The sequence below is a fragment of the Microcebus murinus genome, chromosome 10, assembly GCF_040939455.1.
Source record: "Microcebus murinus isolate Inina chromosome 10, M.murinus_Inina_mat1.0, whole genome shotgun sequence".
Taxonomy (NCBI): domain Eukaryota; kingdom Metazoa; phylum Chordata; class Mammalia; order Primates; family Cheirogaleidae; genus Microcebus; species Microcebus murinus.
The window spans coordinates 84,412,784-84,433,811 of NC_134113.1; the positions used below are offsets into that span (position 1 = coordinate 84,412,784).

Sequence of the window (21,028 nt, forward strand, 5' to 3'; positions counted from 1 at the left end):
GGGTTTAACAAAAATCTGTGATTCTCTTAAGGAATGTATATATATATAGATATACACAGAGAGAGAGAGAGATTAAGGTTGACTTCATGGTTTTTGCTCTTAACAATGGAAGGATGTGTTTGTGGGTTTGTCATCAACTAAGAAGGGAAAGGCTATGGATGAAAAAGGTTAGGGGGAAAAGATTAGGAATCTAGTTTTAGAGATAACTGAGTTTGAGATAGTTATTAGATATCCAAGGAGGATATTGAGTTGATAATTGGCTACTCAGCTCTGGGATTTGGGAAGGCTTCTGGGCGTGAGTTATAAAACTGGAATCATCAATATAGAGGTGATATTTAAAGCTATGAGAATAGATGAGGTCATTAAGGGAGTGAAACTTGATGGGAGAACACCAAGGTGTGAGCCCTGGGACTGGCTGACACTGGGGGTGGTGAGAAGAGGACACTCCTCAGACAGAAGTCTGAGCAGAGACCAGCGCTGTGCACCAGACGGTGTGGTGTGTTGGAAGCCAAGTGAAGAAAGTGTATGGAGGAAGACAGAGTTACTGATTGTGTCAAATATTGTTGATAAGTAAAATCAGACTAGGCCTGAAAAATGACCTTTGGATTTAGCTAATTGGAGGCAAACCATGACCTTGACAAAAGCAGTTTCACTGAAGTGGTGGGGAGCAAACATCTGCTTGTCATGGGTCTAAGAGGCAATTGGAGGAGAGAAACTGGACAGAGCAGAGACAGCCATCGTGAAGAGTTTTGCTGCAAAGAGGTGCAGGGTGAAGAATCGGCATTTGGCAGGGAAAGTGGGGTAAGGTGAATTTTTTTTTTTTTTTATGATGGGAAAAATAACATCACGCTTGTATACTGAAGAGAATTATCCAGTAGAGAGTAAAGAAACTATGCCTTGGTGTAGAAGAGAATTCCAGTAGTAATGTTCTTGGGTCCATCAGAGAGGATGAGCTCAAATGTTTCTCAATGAACACATGAACATAAACACTTTCACCTGTTTATATGGTTATGTAGATCACCATACAAAATAGCTTATATTTCTTCTTTATTCACACAGGAAAACATTGCATATGCAATGATTTAAATTTTTTTTTCAGTAATTTGAATGTCAGGGATTAAAAAATATATAACTCCTCGTTGATTCTCTTAAAGGATGCGATATCGTGCCTTGAGTTGTACCTCCTTTGCTGGTGGAAGTCTGTAGGATTATTTATTTAGGTCATGGTGACTAGAGGGTAGGTTCAGAAGTAAAGAAAATACTTACTGTGCAAAGATAAGATGTTTTGATCAGAAGGCACAGTTTTGATATCTTGGAGTTCTGGGATAATGAGGTTTAAATCATGCCTCTGGGTGGGAGACATGCAGTGACGATGGATGGTTTGGTGTTGAAGAGGGTAAAAAGTTACAAAGAAGTTTCTTCTAAAAATTGGATTTAACAATTTGAGGCATTTATATTTTGTCTTTCTGATAGAAAATAATACAGCATTCTGCCGAAGCTAACCAATTCCCTCAGTAAATAAGATTATGGGTGGGTATATACATATATATAATTTACAGTTTAAAAATCTGTTACAGATATACTTAGGTCTTTGAATGAATTGATGAGGTTTGTTTATTTGGTTATCTTTCTTGTAAAATATATTAAAAGTACTGCTTTAAACTGTAGGTACACAATTAAAATAAAATGTGAACATTATATTTGATTTAAAAGATATATTAAAATGAATACCCTTTATTATTTTACATACTGAATTTTACACAGTCAATATTCTATTGAAGAGAATAGATTCTAAAGAACAATGAAAGCACAGGTAGAAAATAAATAACTACAAAAGACTGATTCTGATTTTTTTTTCTTGTGTCCTGAATACCCTATGCTATCTTTGACTACAAGGATGCCTTGCTTATGTGATAAAGAGGCCTAGAAGTGACAAAAAAAATACTCGCTAATGAATAATGCATGTGTTCATGGCAGTGGTCAAATTATACTGTTTCCTAGTGGATACCATTTTTCTTCATTGAGTGGGACACTACAGAGTTGGATGTTAATTGCTCCCACAAATACGGTTTTGCTCTTCACAATAAGCATTAAGACATGTCCTTGGAGCTCTGTGACTTCATCATACACCACCTAAAAAGGAAAAGAATAATGAAAATATAATTCAGACGCGCTTAAATACACTTTCTTTTGAATATTGCTTTTAATAAAAGAAATTTAATTGCTAATATCCTGTACCCTGGAATGGATAGGTTAATGTTAGAATCTTTCATTTCTAACTTTAATTCTGAAAAGCTAAAGGTTCCACTGACATAATGGAGTTTAATGACAGACTATTGCTCTAAGAATCTTAGAATTTACTGATTCCACTAAGAATTGCCCTCTCCAAATTTAGTAAGACTGTAAATTACTCTCTCTAGGGAGAAATTTAAATACCCTTCACCCTTTAACTGTCCTTGAATTCTCTGTACAATATTGGTACTAGAACACCATTTTTCTTAGGTCTTATTCCTTCTGTAAGTTAACAATAATTTATTGTATATTTTAAAATAACTAAAAGAGTAGAATTGGAATGTTCCTAACACAAAGAAATGATAAATGCTTGAAGCAATGAATGTTTCATTACCCTGATTTGATCATTACACATTGTATGCTTGTATCAAAATATCACACATACCCCATAAATATGTGCAACTATTATGTATTCATAAAAATAAAAAGAAAAACATCATTTTTCTGTGTTGAAGGGTAATGAGGAAAGACAGACCAATTTCTATTATTTCCTTGTGCTCTTTAAGTACAGTACATTGTGAAGAAGTCAATCTATGGTTACTTTTATTTATTTAAAATTGCTTAGTTTTTAACTATGAAAATACACGTTTCATTAAATGAAATATGTATGAAACCAAAAAAAAAGTACAGAAAAGGAAAGAAAAATATCTGAATTTTCACCATTGGGAGATAATTACAGTTAACATTTTGATGTTCTTTTTGTTTTCTATATATAATCACTTTTTGAGAATCTGACTTGTAATTATGCTGTATATACAGTTTTCTGTCTTGTTTTTCTCGTAACTATTTTTATTAAAAGGGATCTGTTCAGCTGTGTTTTAAAATGTCCAGAATGTGAGTTACAGGCATCACTGTCGGGGGCCCACAGTGGTAAAGAGACTTACAGGTGTAGTACGACGAAGAAATTAGTTATCCATCATGTAAGGAGGTGCAAATTGAGTGGAAATCTGACATGGTTACCAGGGAAATGTCTTAGAACACATTTAGACAAGGAATTTCATATGCTCTTACAAACTCGCTTGCTTTTTACAGCCAAGTCATAAGATAGAAACTTTCTTAATATATGCAAAAAAAAAAAAAAGAAAAGAAAAGAAACGCAGAAAAGACAGCGTGAGAAGGAAGGGAGCCCTCTGAGTTCACTGTGCAGGCTCCTCAGTGTGTATGGGTGTGATTTCTGGTCCTTCACATACTATAAGTCTACCATTTATGAACCCATTAATTTATCAGTGAAATTCAGTTCAAGATCAATGAGTTAGCTGCTCTGAAAAATGATTCACTTATCAAGTAAATAATAATTCCATCAAGGGACCTGAAATGCAACACAATGTTAATCCAGTCTACCCTGCTCCATGTGACTGCTCCTGGCTACCTCCTCTTCCAGAATCTCACTCTCATTCCACACAGGAGACTATCTTTTAGTTGTCGACCATTGCTCATTCACATCATTCCATTTCATCTATTGAGTTCTCCTGGGATAATAAAAAAATCTCAAAATCCTACCACTGTCATTCATGTTCTTTAACTACAGTTGGATGCCTAGTGTTGCCTGGAAATCTTTCCAGGACTTCAGAGTAAATTATTTTTTGTTTTCCTTTTCTCTGAGTGGCTATTTTGAACTGTCTGAACTATACTCCATTTTCCTTCCTACAACACTTTCGGCAGATGAACTCCTCTCCTATTTTACAGAGAAAACAGATGAAGGGGTCCTCAAAGTGTTACTGTATATGAAGTAGAAAATTGGAACAACTCTTTAAGTATTAGGCCTTGTAAAAGTCTGACTTAAGGACTATGAACTGTATGAATAAGCTCTAAATTGTAAATTTTAAAAAATCAATAATTTATATGTATATAACTCTGTTGTCAACTGTATATTTTATCATTTGCATAATGGTGATAATAATCCTTACCTTTTAGCCTTGTGGGGAAGAATAAATGAGATAATGAACATAAGCCCTGCTACAAAGCCTGGCGCATATTAGACACTACTAAATTATAGTTGTAAAATAGCCATCAGATACACAAAAAGGAACAGTTGTTTCTTAACATTGAGTATCAGTTGACTGGAGAAAACCCTTCTAGACAGAATAGAGTCTCCCAGATATTTAGCAAGATGAAAATATGAAGAGATGACTTTAGGAATTAATTACTTTCCTGGTTAAAATATAAACATTTGAACTTCCAAAATTTATACTACTTAGTAGATTTTTTTCCCCCTGTGCTTCATTATGCAAAAGTTATTTTCTTAAAAGTGACAGGTTTTATAAACATGTAATCATGGCACATCATAGATGATATATATCTATCTTAATTGCTTTACTGCATCCATAATGTTGTTTTTTAAAAAAAGCACTCTTTTAACTGTGCGATGAATAACTAATAGGTAATGATAGCGAAGTGCTCAGATGATTATATTCTTTGAGATTTTTCCGCCAAATCATTTAATATATATTCTGCCTTCATATAAACAGAACCAGAAATGGACAGGTCTTTTAATTTCTCTTTACAATAATTTTTGCCTATAGGCATGAGCCAAGTCTTCACTATCTTCTGACAAATACTGAATTTGTGCGTTTGGAATTATTACATCAAATATAAAACATTTAAAGTAATTAATATCTATTAACTTAAGTACAAGCATTCACTGTGCATTATTGAGGGAAGGGTTTAGTAAATCATTCTAAAGTGCGTTTTCATGATTGCAATGGGAGAACAATAAGATGGAAACAAGCGTCTCTAGTGCTTGCTGGTGGGAAGAGGTTTGAGGAGACAGAACCATGAAAAAGAGCTCAGAAGTAGGAATCAGGAAGTTCTGGGCTTGAAATCTAGTCGTGTGACTCCTGGACCTCAATGTCTTTATTTACAAATACAATTTTCATCATGTTGCAAGCATCAAATCAGATAATGATACAGATGACCACAGCTATTGCTTACTGATTGTACCGTATACTTAGTATTGTGCTGGATAATCACTCCATATTCTGCAAGAGACTTTAAGTCATATAAAACACATAGAATATTTCCATTCTGTCCTAATTTTCCTTTTATATAATACTTTATAACGGGACAATACCTAAGAAAAGGATACAATGTACAAAATGCACTGACTATAACAATGTAATTCTCTTACAGAATAGAAATTCTGTATTTCTAAAGAATCATTTTTTTTATAATGATGGTTTTTAACAAGATGGCAAATATAGTAGCATGGAAAGAGGCTTTGGAGTCAGGATCCTGGCTCGGCTTGCTAAAGCTGTGTGGCAGCCACCTGAGTACATACGCCTAGCACCAGCCCCACCTCAAGCCCAGTCATGCTTCTCACCGGGATTTGTGCATGACAGGGGTTTTCAGGGAGTCTGCTTCTGCTGACAAAGTCTATTGGGACTCACTCTGGGAAGTATCAAAATAGACAAGCTTGGCCTCCTATCAAAGGCTTCACGTTCGAAGGGTGGAGCCTCTGTCACTTGGCCGTGTCCCTGACCCCAGCCTCTTTCGTGCACGGGCATTAAGGAGAGAGAGGGCTGGGAATAAAAATAAAAAAGAACTATTTTCAGGAAAGGCTTTGTAAGACATTGGTATGCAATGTAATATCTCTTTTGTATTCCTCTAAGAGATTTATATAAAGAGGGGAGTGAGGTCATTTTCTCCCACTTCTCACAACATTGCACGGCTTTGGCAGTTTGAGAAATCCCAGCTGTGGTGAGTGGCTGATGCAATGGGACTCAGTGAGGAGGTGGCAGTCGGGGGAGACGTTTAAAACAAGGTAGATGCCATGTGAGAACTCACTGGGCTCCCTGGTAAGAACTGAGCTTCTGAGTAAGGACATCCAGCAAGGTGCCCGTGAGGACGCACGGAAGTCATTGAGGGATTTAGCACAGACATATGGGTTCCTATGTCACAACTGTGGGTAAGAGAAAGTAAAATCAGAGTTAAAATTAGTTTTGTTTTTTTTTTTTTTGCATTTCTTATGAATATTCTTATTGTATTGATACAAACATAAAGCAAAATGGGAGAAAAATTAAAATATTGTTGCTTTTTTTCCTTCTGACTCTCTAAATTCAACCAGCTTCCTTGCCAAACTTGTTTATATAATGACCTCTTATTGGCCTGCTGACTACCGCAAAAATAGTCATTTGTGCATGCATTGCTTCAAATTTCTGCTGCTTTGGATCATGTACAGATTGGAACTGGCTATGCATGGACCATGGTTTTTGAAGCAATTTAAAACGTATCTAGACTATAAACAGTGTGTGTTCATGCTGCAAATAGAGATCGATTGAGAGGATATTGTAGTGATTTCTAATCAGTGGGCCAGAGATGTGTGAGGACCTAGAATTATTGCAAGCCATCAGAAAATTTATGTGTCCAGTAAGTATTATCAAATAATCTTCAGGCATGTGTCTCTACTGCTGTTTTTATGGTACAGAAAGCTTAAGATAAATAAAACACAAAAAGTTTATTTAAATTCTCCTGAATTGTTAGTGGCTTTTTGTTATTATGTGTTTCCTCGGATTGAAGATGCTGATGTATAGCATGGAGTCTGGGAAGTTACTTGATAGTGGGGTAGAAGGTCTTGCACTCAAAAGTATGAAAAGAAACAAGTGATATATTATTATAAGATGTATATCTCCAGGTGTTGACATCATGACAAATAATAAAGTGTCAAAATATCTTCCCTTACTAATTAAGAGAATCTGTGTGTATGTGTATATATATATTTTTACATTTTATTTCCACTCAAAGTGTCACTTATAAAACTACTCAGATATTTAATAACACGTCTTTTTAGAAGTAACTAAGTATTAAAAATACTAAAAAAAGATAAGACATTTTTCCCTATACTCAAGATGTTTAGGATACATTAGAAAAAAATATGTAGGATTAAATAAATGATTCTAAATGTGGTGTAAGGGTCCCAGAGGTGGAGTATTAACAAGGTTACATTTGAGGTCAGCCTCAAAGTAGGCAAGGAAGGGCAGAGAAGGGTGAATGATGAGTTCCGTCACAGAAACCATTCAGGAAATGATAAACTGTCTGATGTGAACATAGAATATGGCAAGTATGGGGTAATAAAAGGGTATGAGCACACAAATATTCTTGATTGATTTTTGATAAAGGTGCAAAAAAATTTGATGGAGAAAGAATTGCCTTTTCAATAAATGGTGCAGGAGTAATTAGTATTCACAGGGGGATTTTAAAAAGTACTGATGTAAACCTCACACTTTATTAAAAATTTAACTCAAAATGGATAATGCACTTAAATATAAAATGGAAAACTATAAACTATACAATTTTTAGAAAAAATATAGGGGAAAATCTTTGGGACTTAGTGCTAGATGAAGAGTTCTTAGATTTGACACCAAATGAATGAACCATAAAAGGAAAAATTACAAGTTGGCTTCATCAAAATTAAAAATCCCTGTGAAGAGGATAAAAAGATAAGCTATAGACTGGGAAAAAGTATTTGCAAACCACATATCTGACAAAGAACTGGTATCCAGAATATATAAAGAACTCTCAAAACTCAACAGTAACAATGCAAACTATCCAATTAGAAAACAATCAAAGACATGAAGATGCATTTCACAAAAGAGGATGTACAGATGATAATTAAGCCTCTGAAAAGAAGTTCACCATCGTTAGTCATGAGGCAGTTGCAAATCAAAGTCACAATGAGATACCACTCTATACCTATCAAAAGAACTAGAATGAAAGATAACGATAATATCAAATGCTAGACAGGATGCAGAGAAACTGGATCACTCGTACAGTGCTGGTGGAATTGTAAGATGGCATAGCTTCCCTGAAAAAAAGTTTTGCGATTTCATGTAAAACTAAGTATACAACTACCACATACTCTAGCAATTATACTCTGAGACATTTGTCGTAGGGACAAATTATATTCACACAAAAACCTATACATCAATGTTTATGGCAGCTTTTATTCCTTATATCCGTGAGCTGGAAGCAACTTAGATGTCTTTTAGTAGGTGAACAGTTAAACAAACTGTAGTATCTCCATGGAATGGTACTCACGAATGAAAAGGAACAAACAATTATTATATGCAGCTACTTGGGTGGATTCTAAGAAATTACAGTGAGTGACAAAAACATCTAAAAATGTTATAAACTGGATAATTCCATTTATATAATATTTGAAGTGACAAAATTATAGAGATGTAGAACAGATTAGTGGTTGCCAGGGTTTGGGGAGGGGAAAGGTGTCTGAGGCTAACATAGGGTGGTGGCACAGGTAATCCTTGTGATGGTACTCTTTTGTATCTTGACTGTGGGGAAGATGACATAGCCTATACATGTGATAAATTGCACAGAGCCAACACACACACATACATAAGTGGGCATGTAAAACCGGTGAAGTCTAAGTGGGGTAAGTGGATTGTACCAATGTCAATTTCCTGGTTGTGATATTGTAGTTACTCTAGATCTTATCACTGGGGGAAAGAGGATGGAAGGTATTTGAGTTCTTTCTGTATTATTTCTTGCAACTGTGTGTGACTTTATAATTATCTCAAAATAAATTAAGAAATAAAAGAGTATCGGGATAATATTGCTCCAAGAGACAACTTAGGAAAATTACTGAGTCAAGTTTTAGGGGCTGTGAGTGAATGCCATGTTTAAGTTTTTGTACTTTCTATAGCAGGCAGTGAGAAACCATGACAAAAAAAATTTCAGCAGAGGAATAATAAATATGAGTAGTTTCTGAAAGACACCTGAGGCAGAAATGCGAACGATTTAATAAAAAAACACAAGACATGAGGCAAATAGCAAGCTACTGTAACAGCCAAGGTGACAAGGAGCTCAAACAGAAAAGCAGCAATGAAACAGAAAGGAGATGGTGGATTGAAGAGGCAGGCGGCTGCCAAGTAGAACTGTCAAAACTTGGTGATGAGTTGCAAAGGTGCGTGAGGAAGAGGGAGGTATCATTAGAAGGTATCTCTTGAGATGGCGAACAGATGAGGAAAACCTGGTTTAAAAGCACCTTGGAGACAGTTAAATGGGGCTCTCCAGTGATCAGGTAGAGGCACAGATCAAAAGCTTGAGAAAGAAGCCAGGGCTTGAGGAATAAATTCACTTGCAATTTACATGTAGGTGATAAATGAAAATGTGAATACAGAAGATAATTTTGAAAGCACATGAATGAAGAGGAGATGAGGGTGCATCCATCATGGGACTTCAGCAAACAATAATATTTCAAGAAGAAGAATGGCAATGAAGGAAAATGAGAGTGTTTGGAGAAAATGGAAGGGAATTAAGAAAAGGAACAACTCTAGAATCTAAAGGGAGGTTTCAAGAAAGAGGGTGTGGTCAGTAGCACTGGGGAGAGGAAGGCCTGAGGGCTCTTTGGATTTAGCAATGAGGAGTCTATTGATGCCACTTGAATAAAGCATTATTAATAAAGTTCAGAATCCACACTGCAAAGGATTAAAGGATGAAGAGGGAGAGGCGAAGTGAGGAAGTGAGAGCAGGTTATGTGAGTTAATTTTGCAAAAATTTGAAGGTGATAGGGAGGGAAAGAAAATTTGCTTAGAAAGGCTGAGTGGAGGAATTTTCTATTTTTGTTTTTTTAAGAGCTCTGAGTGGAGGATCCAGTGCATGAGGCAGCCTTAAGAAAAGAAGAGCAAATAATCAGCTGAGCAAGGTACAGTGGAGATGGGAAAAGATGAAATCAAGAGAATAAATGTAGGGGTTTGCCTTAGAAAGAAGTTGGGGAATTGGATTTTCAAATTGTACATTATGAGGGAATTAGAGAGCTGCTTATAATATAAATTAACTTTAATTTGTTTATTTTTTTGTTTTTCAAAAGGGATTTTCTGAGATTTACCATTATACACAAAAAATTATGCAAGGGAAATCAGGTATAGGAGACTAAGGTTAGAGAAAATAAGGTGAAGTCAAGGAGAGTGTTAGTATGCAAAACAAGTCTTGTGCTCTTGCTGGAGGTGAACCACAATTTGAAAATTGGTTCATAAAAGCTCTGAAAGCAGTATCTGTATTTTCCAGTGCCCATACGATCTAGAACAGTGATCAGTATACTGTGACTATTTTGGGAAATCTCCTTCCTTTATGGAATAAAGCTCCCAATCACTGCAAATTCTCCATATTTGGTTGTTAAGCTAAAAAATGGTAAGAAAAATACAAAATGACTGGACAAGAGATGAATCATACTTACAATTTCATTGTAAGTGGGGTCTGTACATTTTGGAACAGATTTTGTTTTCCTCCTACGAACTTCACTGGGATATGGTAAAAGATAAAATTCAACATGTGCACTGGGCGCAGAGCCATCTGGGAGGTGCTACAAAGGAAAATGGTTATAAATATTAATGAGTGTTGCTATCAAAGAAAACAAATACATAACTACTAAATATCCAGACCAAAGGCAGGATCAGGATTTATTACAGTTACTCTGTTTATCAGAAAATAAGAGAAAATCAAAAGAAATACATCACTGTTCAAAAATAATCCCAAGCAGCAGTTTAAAAGGGTAAAATTGTGTTTAATTGTGCATCTTAAATTAAAGGTTGTGCCAGAGAACTATATTTAAAAGTCCATTACATTTCATTTACTTTAATTTTTTTACAGTAAAAGCTAAATTTGCATTTTTGACAGATATGGTCAAGAGATGAATATTAGCCACAAGCAGAGGCAGGAATTAAATGCCTCAGGATGCTGTACACCACTTGCAAATCAAAAAATTCCAGTTTAACACATAAAATGAGATGTAGCATTTAATGATATGTATACGTATATTATATAATATCACATTTTAAAGCAAATTTTAATTAAAATATTGATTAGACCTACAACTTTGATACACTTATAACATCTTGAAATGGTTATAATAATTTTATTATCTAAATTACTCTAAATTATAATATGTTGGCTAATCCTTTTTAAATTGTGTTCTGTGGAGCTCCAAAAATTGCCTAAGGAGCTGCCTGAATAGCAAAGCCAAATGGGTGAGTCTTTGGACCCTCACTCCACCCCCCACTTCTTCCTAACCTCCTCCCTCCTAAGCTCCACCATTCAGGCTTCAGAACTTCTCTCCTTCTTTTCCTTCTTTCCTTCAAATCCATTATGGATATTTTGATTTGTTAATATATCATTTGAAGAACGAGTCCACTGTTTCAAAAATTAGGAAACCATTGCTCTTGAAAGAAATGGATTATCTCCTTGTCATCTTGACCAAATGAAGAGTAAATGGTACTAAAACTCTGAGTGTCTGGTTTGATAAAATAAGAAATGTTCATATAATTTATATTTAAAGAAGATGGTTTAAATGTCAAATGAGGAATTAAGTGCTTGTTTTGTCTACTGCATTCTAACTATCAAATCCGTAATTTTCAACAAACATATTTTAATGCTCTTACTTATTGTGATATTCACAGATGAGCTACTCCCAATCCCATTACTTTTATTTATCTTTCTTCAGTAGTCAAAAAAGCATATTGGAAAGCAAGAAAACATGGTATGTATTATTATAGGACTTTTATTCAGTTTTAATTTCCATGGTAAAAATTATGTCATTAGGGAATTTTGGCTCTTTATTATTATTACTAACAAATTAGATAAAATTCATCTCGACACACCCACGTGTCAAGAGGCTGAGAATGAGAACTGCCGCTTTAGATGGAGCTCAAGGTATACATTTCCTATCTGATATCCTCCCCCAGGAGGGGGAGCTCTAAAATCTGTCAATGACATAATGGAATCTTCAGTGGCAAAGAAAGAAGCTGCTACTAATATTTGAGAGAGTAGAGGGTTTTTCGCTTTGTTTTGTTTTTGTGAGAAGAATGAAGTGGTAAAAGTGTTTCTGCTCTGTGTTATTTTCTGTCTTTTCTGCTGTGGGTCTTGAGGGTATCATACCTATAACCCCTGTAGCATCCAATTGCGTGGTTAAATCATGTTTCTGGAAATGGGCTTTCTGATTGCAAATCTGGGCCCCCAAATATGCCAGCTATATGGCGTCAGGCAGGTGTGATGGCTAATGTTGTGTGCCAACTTAACCGGATCATGGGATGCTCAGATCTCTGGTTAAACATTATTTCTGGGTGTGTCTGGGAAGACTCGAGCACCACATAAATGACCTAAAACTTCTATGTGTGCCCTAAAAAAGATCCTTATCTCCTATATTGGCAGGGCTGAGATTACTTAAAATCAAATGCAGAATCTCATCCTGCCCCTGGTTGAATGACAAAGCAAGTTGAACCCCCAGCTTCCCAAGGTGTCTACTGTTGAAGTCAAAGCATTGGTTGGAAAAGAATGGGATCCTGTAAGTTGGGATGGGGATGTGCGGGAAGGCCCTGATGGAATTTGGGACATGGAGCTACTAAATTCTGATGAGTCTTCTTTTCCAGTGGGAGTGATCTTCCCATCCTCAGTGGTATCAGCTTCTTCACTTTCCTGTACCTTCTAAGAGCATTAACCCTGCACTGCCTGGGGAAACAGTAGTGGCCTCTTCTGAGGCAGTGGCCAAGCAAGACGATGCTGATGTTCCTGAGAAACCCTAGCCCACTCTCACCCCTCTTTACTTCTGGACCTTTAACTAAACTCAAGCCCCAGCAGGCCCCTAAAGGTGAGCTTTGGAGTGTGATCCATGAGGAGGTGTGCTGCACTTTGAAAGAACTGCTTGAGTTTTCTAATTTAGACAGCCAGAAATCTGACTAATGAATGGGAATGGATACTAAAGGAGTGGGATAATGGAGGAAGAAACATAAAATTGTATAATTTGATTTTTTTTTTTTGTTATGGGCTCACAGAGCAGAGATTCTGCATTTAATGTTGACGTCCAGGGAGTTAGAAAATGTTCTTACAATTTGTTAGGTTGGCTGATACATGAACCAAAAGACGGTCCATGGTGAGTGAGTTGGAAATGCCAGACATGCCTTTGTTTTTTATAGAAGAAGGGATTTAAAGGCTTAGGGAGAGTGGAATGTTAGAGTGGATTTGTTGTTTAAGACGTACTCATCCACACTGGCAATGTTTAGAAGACATATCAATAATGTGACACTTAAATTTAGGAGGGGAGCCCCAACATCCTCGAGGAGCTCTGTGATTGCCCTTCTCTGTAGGCCAGACCTTACAGTGGGAACTGCTGAACTGGGAAACCTCAATGCAGTGGGAGTAATTGGACCCCAGGGGGCAGTGCCAAGTGGTGGCACAAAACCACCAAAGGCAAGGTGGACGTGGTTACCATAATGGGCAGCAGCGTCCAAGCAGCAGTCAGAATGATCTGACTCATACAGACTGATGGCATAGGCTAGCTGATCATGGTGCTCCTAGAAGTAAAGTAGATAGGAAGCCCCCTAAATTCTTACTTGATCTTTGTAAGCAAAAAATTTCTAGGTCAAGTGAGCAACAGTCTAACTTGAATCATGAAAACAGAGAGTCTCAGCCCCTCAACCAATTCCCAAACATGCATCAGTTTGGGAACACTACCCAAAATTTATCTTGTTACTCTTTCTCCAAAGAGACCTATGAGTTTTTACCAGGGTAACTGTGCACTGGGGAAAAGGAAATAATCAAACCTTTTGGGAACTACTGCACACTGGCTCTGAACTAACACTCATTTCAGGAGACCCAAAATGCCACTATGGTCCACCACTCAGAGTAGAGGCTTATGGAAGTCAGGTGGGCAATAGGATTTTAGCTCAGACCTGTCTCACAGTGGGCCTCGTGGGTTCCCAAACCCATGCTGTGGTCATTTCCTCAGTGCTGGAATGCATTATTGGAATAGATGCACTCAGCAGCTAGCACAATCCTAGCATTGGTTTTCTTTCTTTCTTTTTTTTTTTTATAAATTTATTTATTTATTTTTTCCCAAATTCTGTGGGTACAAATATTGTTAGGGTTACATATCTTTTTTTTTTTTATAAATTTATTTATTTATGCATTGGTTTTCTGATCTGTGCAGTAAGGAGCATTAGTGTGGAAACGATCTCGTGGAAGTCACTAGAACTGCCTGTACCCAGGAAAATAACAAGCCAAAAGCAATACCACAATTCTGGAGGGACTTCAAAGTTTAGTGCAACTATCAAGGACTTGGATGATACAGAGGTGGTGAATCCCACCACATTCCCATTCAATTTGCCTATTTGGCAAGACAGATGGATGTTGGAGAATGGCAGTAGATTACCATGAACTTAACAAAGTGGTAACTCTGATTGCAGCTGCTATACCAGATGTGGTTTCATTCCTTGAGCCAATTAGCACATCTCCTGATACCTGATTTGCAGCTATTAATTTGGCAAGTACTTTTGTCTCTCAATACTTGTTAATGAAGACCACCAGAACCAGCTTGCTTTCAGCTGGCGAGCAAGGCCAACAATACATCTTCATTGTCATTCATCAGGGGCATGTCAACTCTCCAGCCCCTATATCACAATTTAGTTCACAGGGATGTCGATCACTTTTCCTTTCCATAAGATATCACACTTGTCCATGACATTGATGACATTATGCTAATTGGGTCTAGAGAGCAGGGAGCAGCAACTACTCCAGACTTATAGGTGAGACTTTCGCATGTCAGGGGAAGGGAAATAAATCTGACAAAAATTCAGGACCCTTCTACCTCACTGAAATTTACAGGGGTCCAGTGGTGTGGAGCATGCTGAGACATCCTTTCCAAGATAAAGGATAATCTGTTGCATCTGGCCTTTCCTATAACCAGGAAAGAGGCATGATGCCTAGTGGGCCTATTTGGATTTTGGAGGCAACATACTCCTCATTTAGGTGTGTCACTCTGGCCCATTTACTGAGTGACCTGAAAAGCTGCTTGTTTTGTGTGGGACCCAGAGCAAGAGAAGGCTGCTTTGCCACTTGGACCAAATGATCCAGCAGATCCAATAGTACTTGGTGTCAGTGGCAGAAAAGATGCTGTTTGGAGCCTTTGGCAGGTCCCTATGGTGAATTGCAACACTGGTCCTTAGGATTTTGGAGTAAAGCCCTGCCATCTTACATGGATAACTACTCTCCTTTCGAAAAACAGCTCTTGGCCTGCTAGTAGGCCTTAGTAGAGACTGAACACTTGACCATGGACCACTGTGTTGCCACGTGCCCTGAGCTGCCCATCACGAATTGGATAGTATCTCACCCACTAAGGCATCAAATTGCATTTGCACAACAACACACCATTATGAAATGAAAGTGGCATATACATGAATACATGCTCAGACTTGATAGGCCTTGATGGCACAATAAATTACATGAAGAAGTGGCCCCAATATCCATGCTGCATGATTGCCTTCTTTCTTCCTGCCTGCACCTATAGCCTCATGGACCCTAGAATTGGTTGACAGAGAAAGAGAAGACTGAAGCCTGGTTTGCAGGTGGTTCTGTGCAATATGCTGGCACCAGCTGAAAGAGGACAGCTGCAGCACTATAACCCCTTTCTGGGTCATCTCTGAAGGACAGTGGTGAGGGGAAATGAAATCATCCCAGTGGGCAAAACTTCAAGCAGTGCACCTGCTCGTTCACTTTACTCGGGGAGAAACGGCCAGATGTGCAATTAGAATATGTGCTAATTCATGAACTGTGGCCAATGGCTGGCTGGATGGTCAGGGATTTGGACAGAGCATGATTGGAAAATTGATCACAAGAAAGCTTGGGAGGAGGTATGTGGATAGATCTCTCTAAATGGGCAAAAAACATGAAAATGTTTGTGTCTCACGTGAATGCTCATCAAAGGATGACCTCAGCAGAGGAGGATTTTAATAATCAAGTGGACAGGATGAGCCATTCTACAGATACTGGTCAGCCTCCTCCCCAAGCCACTGCTGTCATGGCCAAACAGGTTCATGAACAAAGTGGTCATGGTGGTAGGAACGGAGGGTTTGCCTGGGCTCTGGAATATTGGCTTTCATTCAACAAGGTTGACCCAGCTATGGCCACTGTTGAGTGCCCAATGTGCCAACAGCAGAGACTGACACTGAGTCCCTGAGATGGCACCATTCTCCAGGCCAAACAGCTACCTGGTGGCAGGTTGATTACCCTGGATCACTTCCATCATGAAAGGGCAGTGTTTTGTTCTTACCGGAATAGACTCTCTGAATACAGATTTGCCTTTCCTGTGCAATGTTTCTGCGTGAACTAAAACCCATGGACTTACAGAATGCCTTATCCACCATCATGGTATTCTACACAGACATTACTTCTGATCTATAAACTCAGTTCACAGCCAAAGAAGCATGGCAGTGGGTATATGTTCAACGAATTCACTGGTCTTACCATGTTCCCCACCATCCCGAAGCAGTTGGCTTCTATCAAATGGTGGAATGGCCTTGGAAGACTTAGCTAGGTGGTAAGACTTTGCTGGGCTGGAACAAGCTTCAGAAGGCTGTATATGCTCTGAATCAGCATCCAATATGTATAGTTCTATTTCTCCCATAGCCAGGATTCACAGGTCCAGGAATCAAGGGGGTGGAAATGGGAATGGCACCATCACTGTCAGGCCCAGTGACTCACTAGCAAAGTTTTGTTTCCTGTTCCCACACTCTTATAGTCTACTGGACACTAGAGATCTTGTTCTAAAGAGAGAACTGTTTCTACCAGGAGACACAACAATGATTCTACTGAACTTGAAGTTAAGATGTTGTCTGGCCTCATGCCTCTGAGTCAACAGGCCAAAAAGGGAGTTAGAGGTCTGGCTGGGTGATTGATCCAGACTACCAAAGGGAAATTGGACCACTACTCCACAATGGAGGTAAGAAAGAGTATGTCTGGAGAAAAGGGGATCATTTAGGGTAACTCCTTATGTTACCGTGCCCTGTAATTAAGGTCAATGTAAAACGACTATTAATACAACAACCCATTCCAGGCAAAATTACTCGTGGCCCAGACCCTTCAGGAATTAAACTTTAGGTCATCCCACCAGGTAAAAAATAATGATGAACAGAGATGTATCTATCTTTTATTCTTCCTGGCCACTCCAAAACAAATTTTCCCAACAAATTAAAATTCTGTTAAATAACACTATTTATACTTTCCCCTGGTGACTCCCTTGCCCTTGATTTCCAAATCCAACTATGCACCAATATCACAATTCTCCTTTTTTTTTTTCTTTTTTTTTTGCCTCAGTTCACCTGCCACTGCAAACCTTTATTCCTTGACGTATTATAACTGGAATTTAATTACTTTTTAATCTTTAGTCTTCCCACCTCTTTCCTTCCTTCATTCTGTGTATCACTGGTGTATTCAACCGTCCCATAAGATTGCTTTGATTATACCATTTCCTTTCTCAAAACTCTCAAGGATTCCCCACTGCCTGAAGAATAAATTCCAAATTACAGACGAGGAAAAATCATTTTTATACAAGCTTTCCCCAAGCTTTTAGCAGCACTCAAGGGTTGGGATTCTATTTTCAAGTTAGTGTCCTTGACAAGGTCCTTGAATGTTCTGGAATTTTTAGAATGATAAAACAGCACAGGTTTCAATTTAAGTCAGGGGTGCATTAGATGTGAGCAAGCAGGCTTATTTGTCCTTTAAAAACTTTAAATGCAGACATTGATTTCTCAAGTCTTTAAGAGAAACTTCGTCCCCACCCCCCTCCAATGTAGCTGTCTTATCATCATCATTTTTTTTTTTTTCTTCTTACTGGCATCATATCCTGTTCCTTAAAGGTCTCAAATAATTTATTAAAGAAATGACTAGCTGTCTCCTCATCAATACTTCTCATTTCACCCTTTGCCCTTATGTTTATGCAAATTAAATTTTACTTTAAAATGATTAAATAGCCTCTACTTGTCTAAATGTCTTACCTTGGGATTTTTTTACTCTGGTTGCATTTTAGACCTTCTCAAAGACTTGCCACTGCCTTGAGGAATCCCAAGGCTTGCAGAGTTCTCAGTCTGACCCTCAATCTGAACAACGAGGCGTTTCCTTGTGTCATTCAGAGGACTTGCTTGTTCATGGAAGATTAAAGTAGCACTACTCTTTTCTTTTAGAATTCTGGACAATATTTTTGCCATGCTCAGAAGGTTACGTGAAGTCATCTAAATTTAATTTTTGTTGCTCATACTAACTCTGAACTCTATATATTCTAGATTTGCTGTTAAAATATTTATACATTTTCTATTTTTAAATAGTTTTATATGTGTTTCATCTTCCATATGAGATTGGAAATTCTCTAAAAGTGAGATCTTGTTGTTCCATATTCTCTCTTCCACCACAAATTTCCTTTGGGCTTTGGTCCATTGGTTATTCACTATCCTACTATCCTAACCCCTTCTAAGCTATTGATTCACATCTGAATCTCTAATGAAAATTTAAAAATCCTCATTTGAAATTAGGCTTCCCTTCAGCTTCCTCTTTACTTTCAGAGCCATTCCTTCCCTTCATGGTGTTCCTTTCTTTTATGGCAATCTGCTCCTTAATACAGAACTTAGTGGATAGTGGATACTAAGTAAATAGATAACCAAATGACTGAATAAATGAGATATAATTCATAATGTGATCCCTCTTTGAATGCACTCCATTGTTATTTGTTGAATCATTACTTAAAATGCAATACAAAAACATTTAAGATTTCATTGGAATGGTTTAAATATCTTATCGTAATACCAAGTAATAAAAGGTCCATCGCAAAGTAAAGGGGATAATCTTGTTTTCCATTTCCATGGTTTGTCCTAGGTGTTTGCTCTAATAAACAGCTAGCCATCCAAAGGCATATGTCTGATAGATTTGCCTTTCTCCTGCACATTTAGGCTTTGTGGCTGATCAGGAGTAATTGTGTCAAAGTCTGCTGGTTATGTATAATATTTTAAAGCTCCACTTTTAAAATGTGGCCTTATCCTATCTCTGAGATCATATGAAACATTACACGCTTATTATCTTTCTTACCCCTTTCTATTTTTTTTTTTTTTTTTTTGAGACGGAGTCTTACACTGTTGCCCCAGCTAGAGCACAGTGGCATCATCATAGCTCACAACAACTTCAAACTCCTGGGCTCAAGTGATCCTCCTGGGTAAGCCTTTGAGTACTTAGGACTACAGGTATGCGCCACCACACCTGGCCAATTTTTTCTATTAGTAGAGACGAGGTCTCACTCTTGCTCAGGCCGGTCTTGAACTCCTAATGTCAAGCGATCCTCCAGCCTCCGCCTCCTAGAGTGCTAGGATTACAGGCATGAGCACCTGTTTCTGGCCACCCCCTTCTATTTGTAACATCTTTATTTGTACTCAGTCTTGGAATGAATCCTTAGTCACCATCCTCCTCACTTTCACCTAGAGACCTGATCTCTGCTTGCTACACTCCTTCCTCAACACCTTGTCTGCTCTGCTGTGATGTTCCTCATCCCCTCTCTGCATTTCTCCCCCCTAAACTCCTTGAAAATCTCCTAGTCAACGAGCACAACAAGTTATTTAAATCTCCTTGTAGGAGCTGATAATGACCTGACCATTTCTTGAGGGCCTTACAGATAGGAAATTGTGAGCTGCAGTTACATTTTTGTGCTATATTTCTATGGCCTCTCTCATATCTGTGCCAGTTCTCCCCACCTCACCTCTTTTTTTGTGGAATACAAGGAAGAAACAAAAAGAAATGGGCACATTCCTTTGTTGTGATGATATTGACTAAGGTATCTACAATTTATCTGAGAGGTATCTTGTAGAGATCTCTGTGTAGGGTAGAGGGTTGGGTCTACCTTAGCACCAAACATTCTTTACAGAGAGAGTCAGTATGTCTCATATATGTGTGTTGACTATTCTGTCAATTTTATGTAGATGCTCTTGTTCACACAATTTTAATATTTTAAAAGCACGGCTGCATTTATAGCAGTTTAAAAAGATTATTTTATATTTCTTAATTACCAGTCTGTTATTTTTTTTTTTTTTTTTTTTTTTTTTTTTTTTTTTTTTTTTTTTTGAGACAGAGTCTCACTTTTTGTTGCCCAGGCTAGAGTGAGTGCCGTGGCGTCAGCCTAGCTCACAGCAACCTCAAACTCCTGGGCTCAAGCGATCCTCCTGCCTCAGCCTCCCGAGTAGCTGGGACTACAGGCATGCACCACCATGCCTGGCTAATTTTTTGTATATATACTTTTAGTTGGTCAATTAATTTCTTTCTATTTTTTTAGTAGAGACGGGGTCTCGCTCAGGCTGGTTTCGAACTCCCGACCTTGAGCAATCCGCCCGCCTCGGCCTCCCAGAGTGCTAGGATTACAGGCGTGAGCCACTGCGCCCGGCCTGTTATTTTTTTGAGATGGGGGTCTCGCTATGTTTCCCAAGCTGACCTTGAACTCCTGAGCTCGAGTGATCCTTTTGCCACAGCTTCCTGAGTAGCTGAGACTACAGGCACTTGCCACCATGCCTAGCTAAATTATCCGATACTAAAAGGCTTTTAATGACACCTGATAAATCATTTTTCTTTAAGTTGGAAAATAGGTCTCACTACTTGAAAAGATTAGAAATGAAGGCCTTAGGATATTCTTATGTTAATAATTCACTAGTAAAGAGACTTCTTTATCAACTGAAGACTAAAATATAGGGGACTCTTAGTTTGGCTATTATTTTATGTTGCAAAACTTAAAATGTATGCATGCATATTAGTAATTCTTTGTTCACAATGCTGACTTCTGAATGGTATTGTTTTAGGTGTATGAATAATTAAATATACTAATTTTCTGTCTTTATTTCTTGCTCCAGATTGCATATAGCATTTTAAATGGTTTTCAATGCTGCTATTACTGTTTTTATGGCCAATAAATAGAAGTATTTTGAAATGTGGT

General features: G+C 37.8%; 1 protein-coding gene across 2 annotated transcripts in view; it reads right to left on the reverse strand.

Moving 5' to 3' along the window:
- Window positions 1–1,117: 1,117 nt before the first annotated feature.
- The window catches only part of PIK3C2G (phosphatidylinositol-4-phosphate 3-kinase catalytic subunit type 2 gamma), a 388,390-nt gene continuing 368,479 nt past the window's right edge, over window positions 1,118–21,028 (reverse strand). For both annotated transcript variants that reach the window (XM_076007629.1, XM_076007630.1), the window contains 2 exons: window positions 10,481–10,606; window positions 1,118–2,133 (listed from right to left, as the gene is read on the reverse strand). In XM_076007629.1, coding sequence (XP_075863744.1) covers window positions 1,981–2,133; window positions 10,481–10,606 — 279 coding nt within the window. In that variant the 3' untranslated portion in view covers window positions 1,118–1,980. The remainder of the gene's footprint in view (window positions 2,134–10,480; window positions 10,607–21,028) is intronic.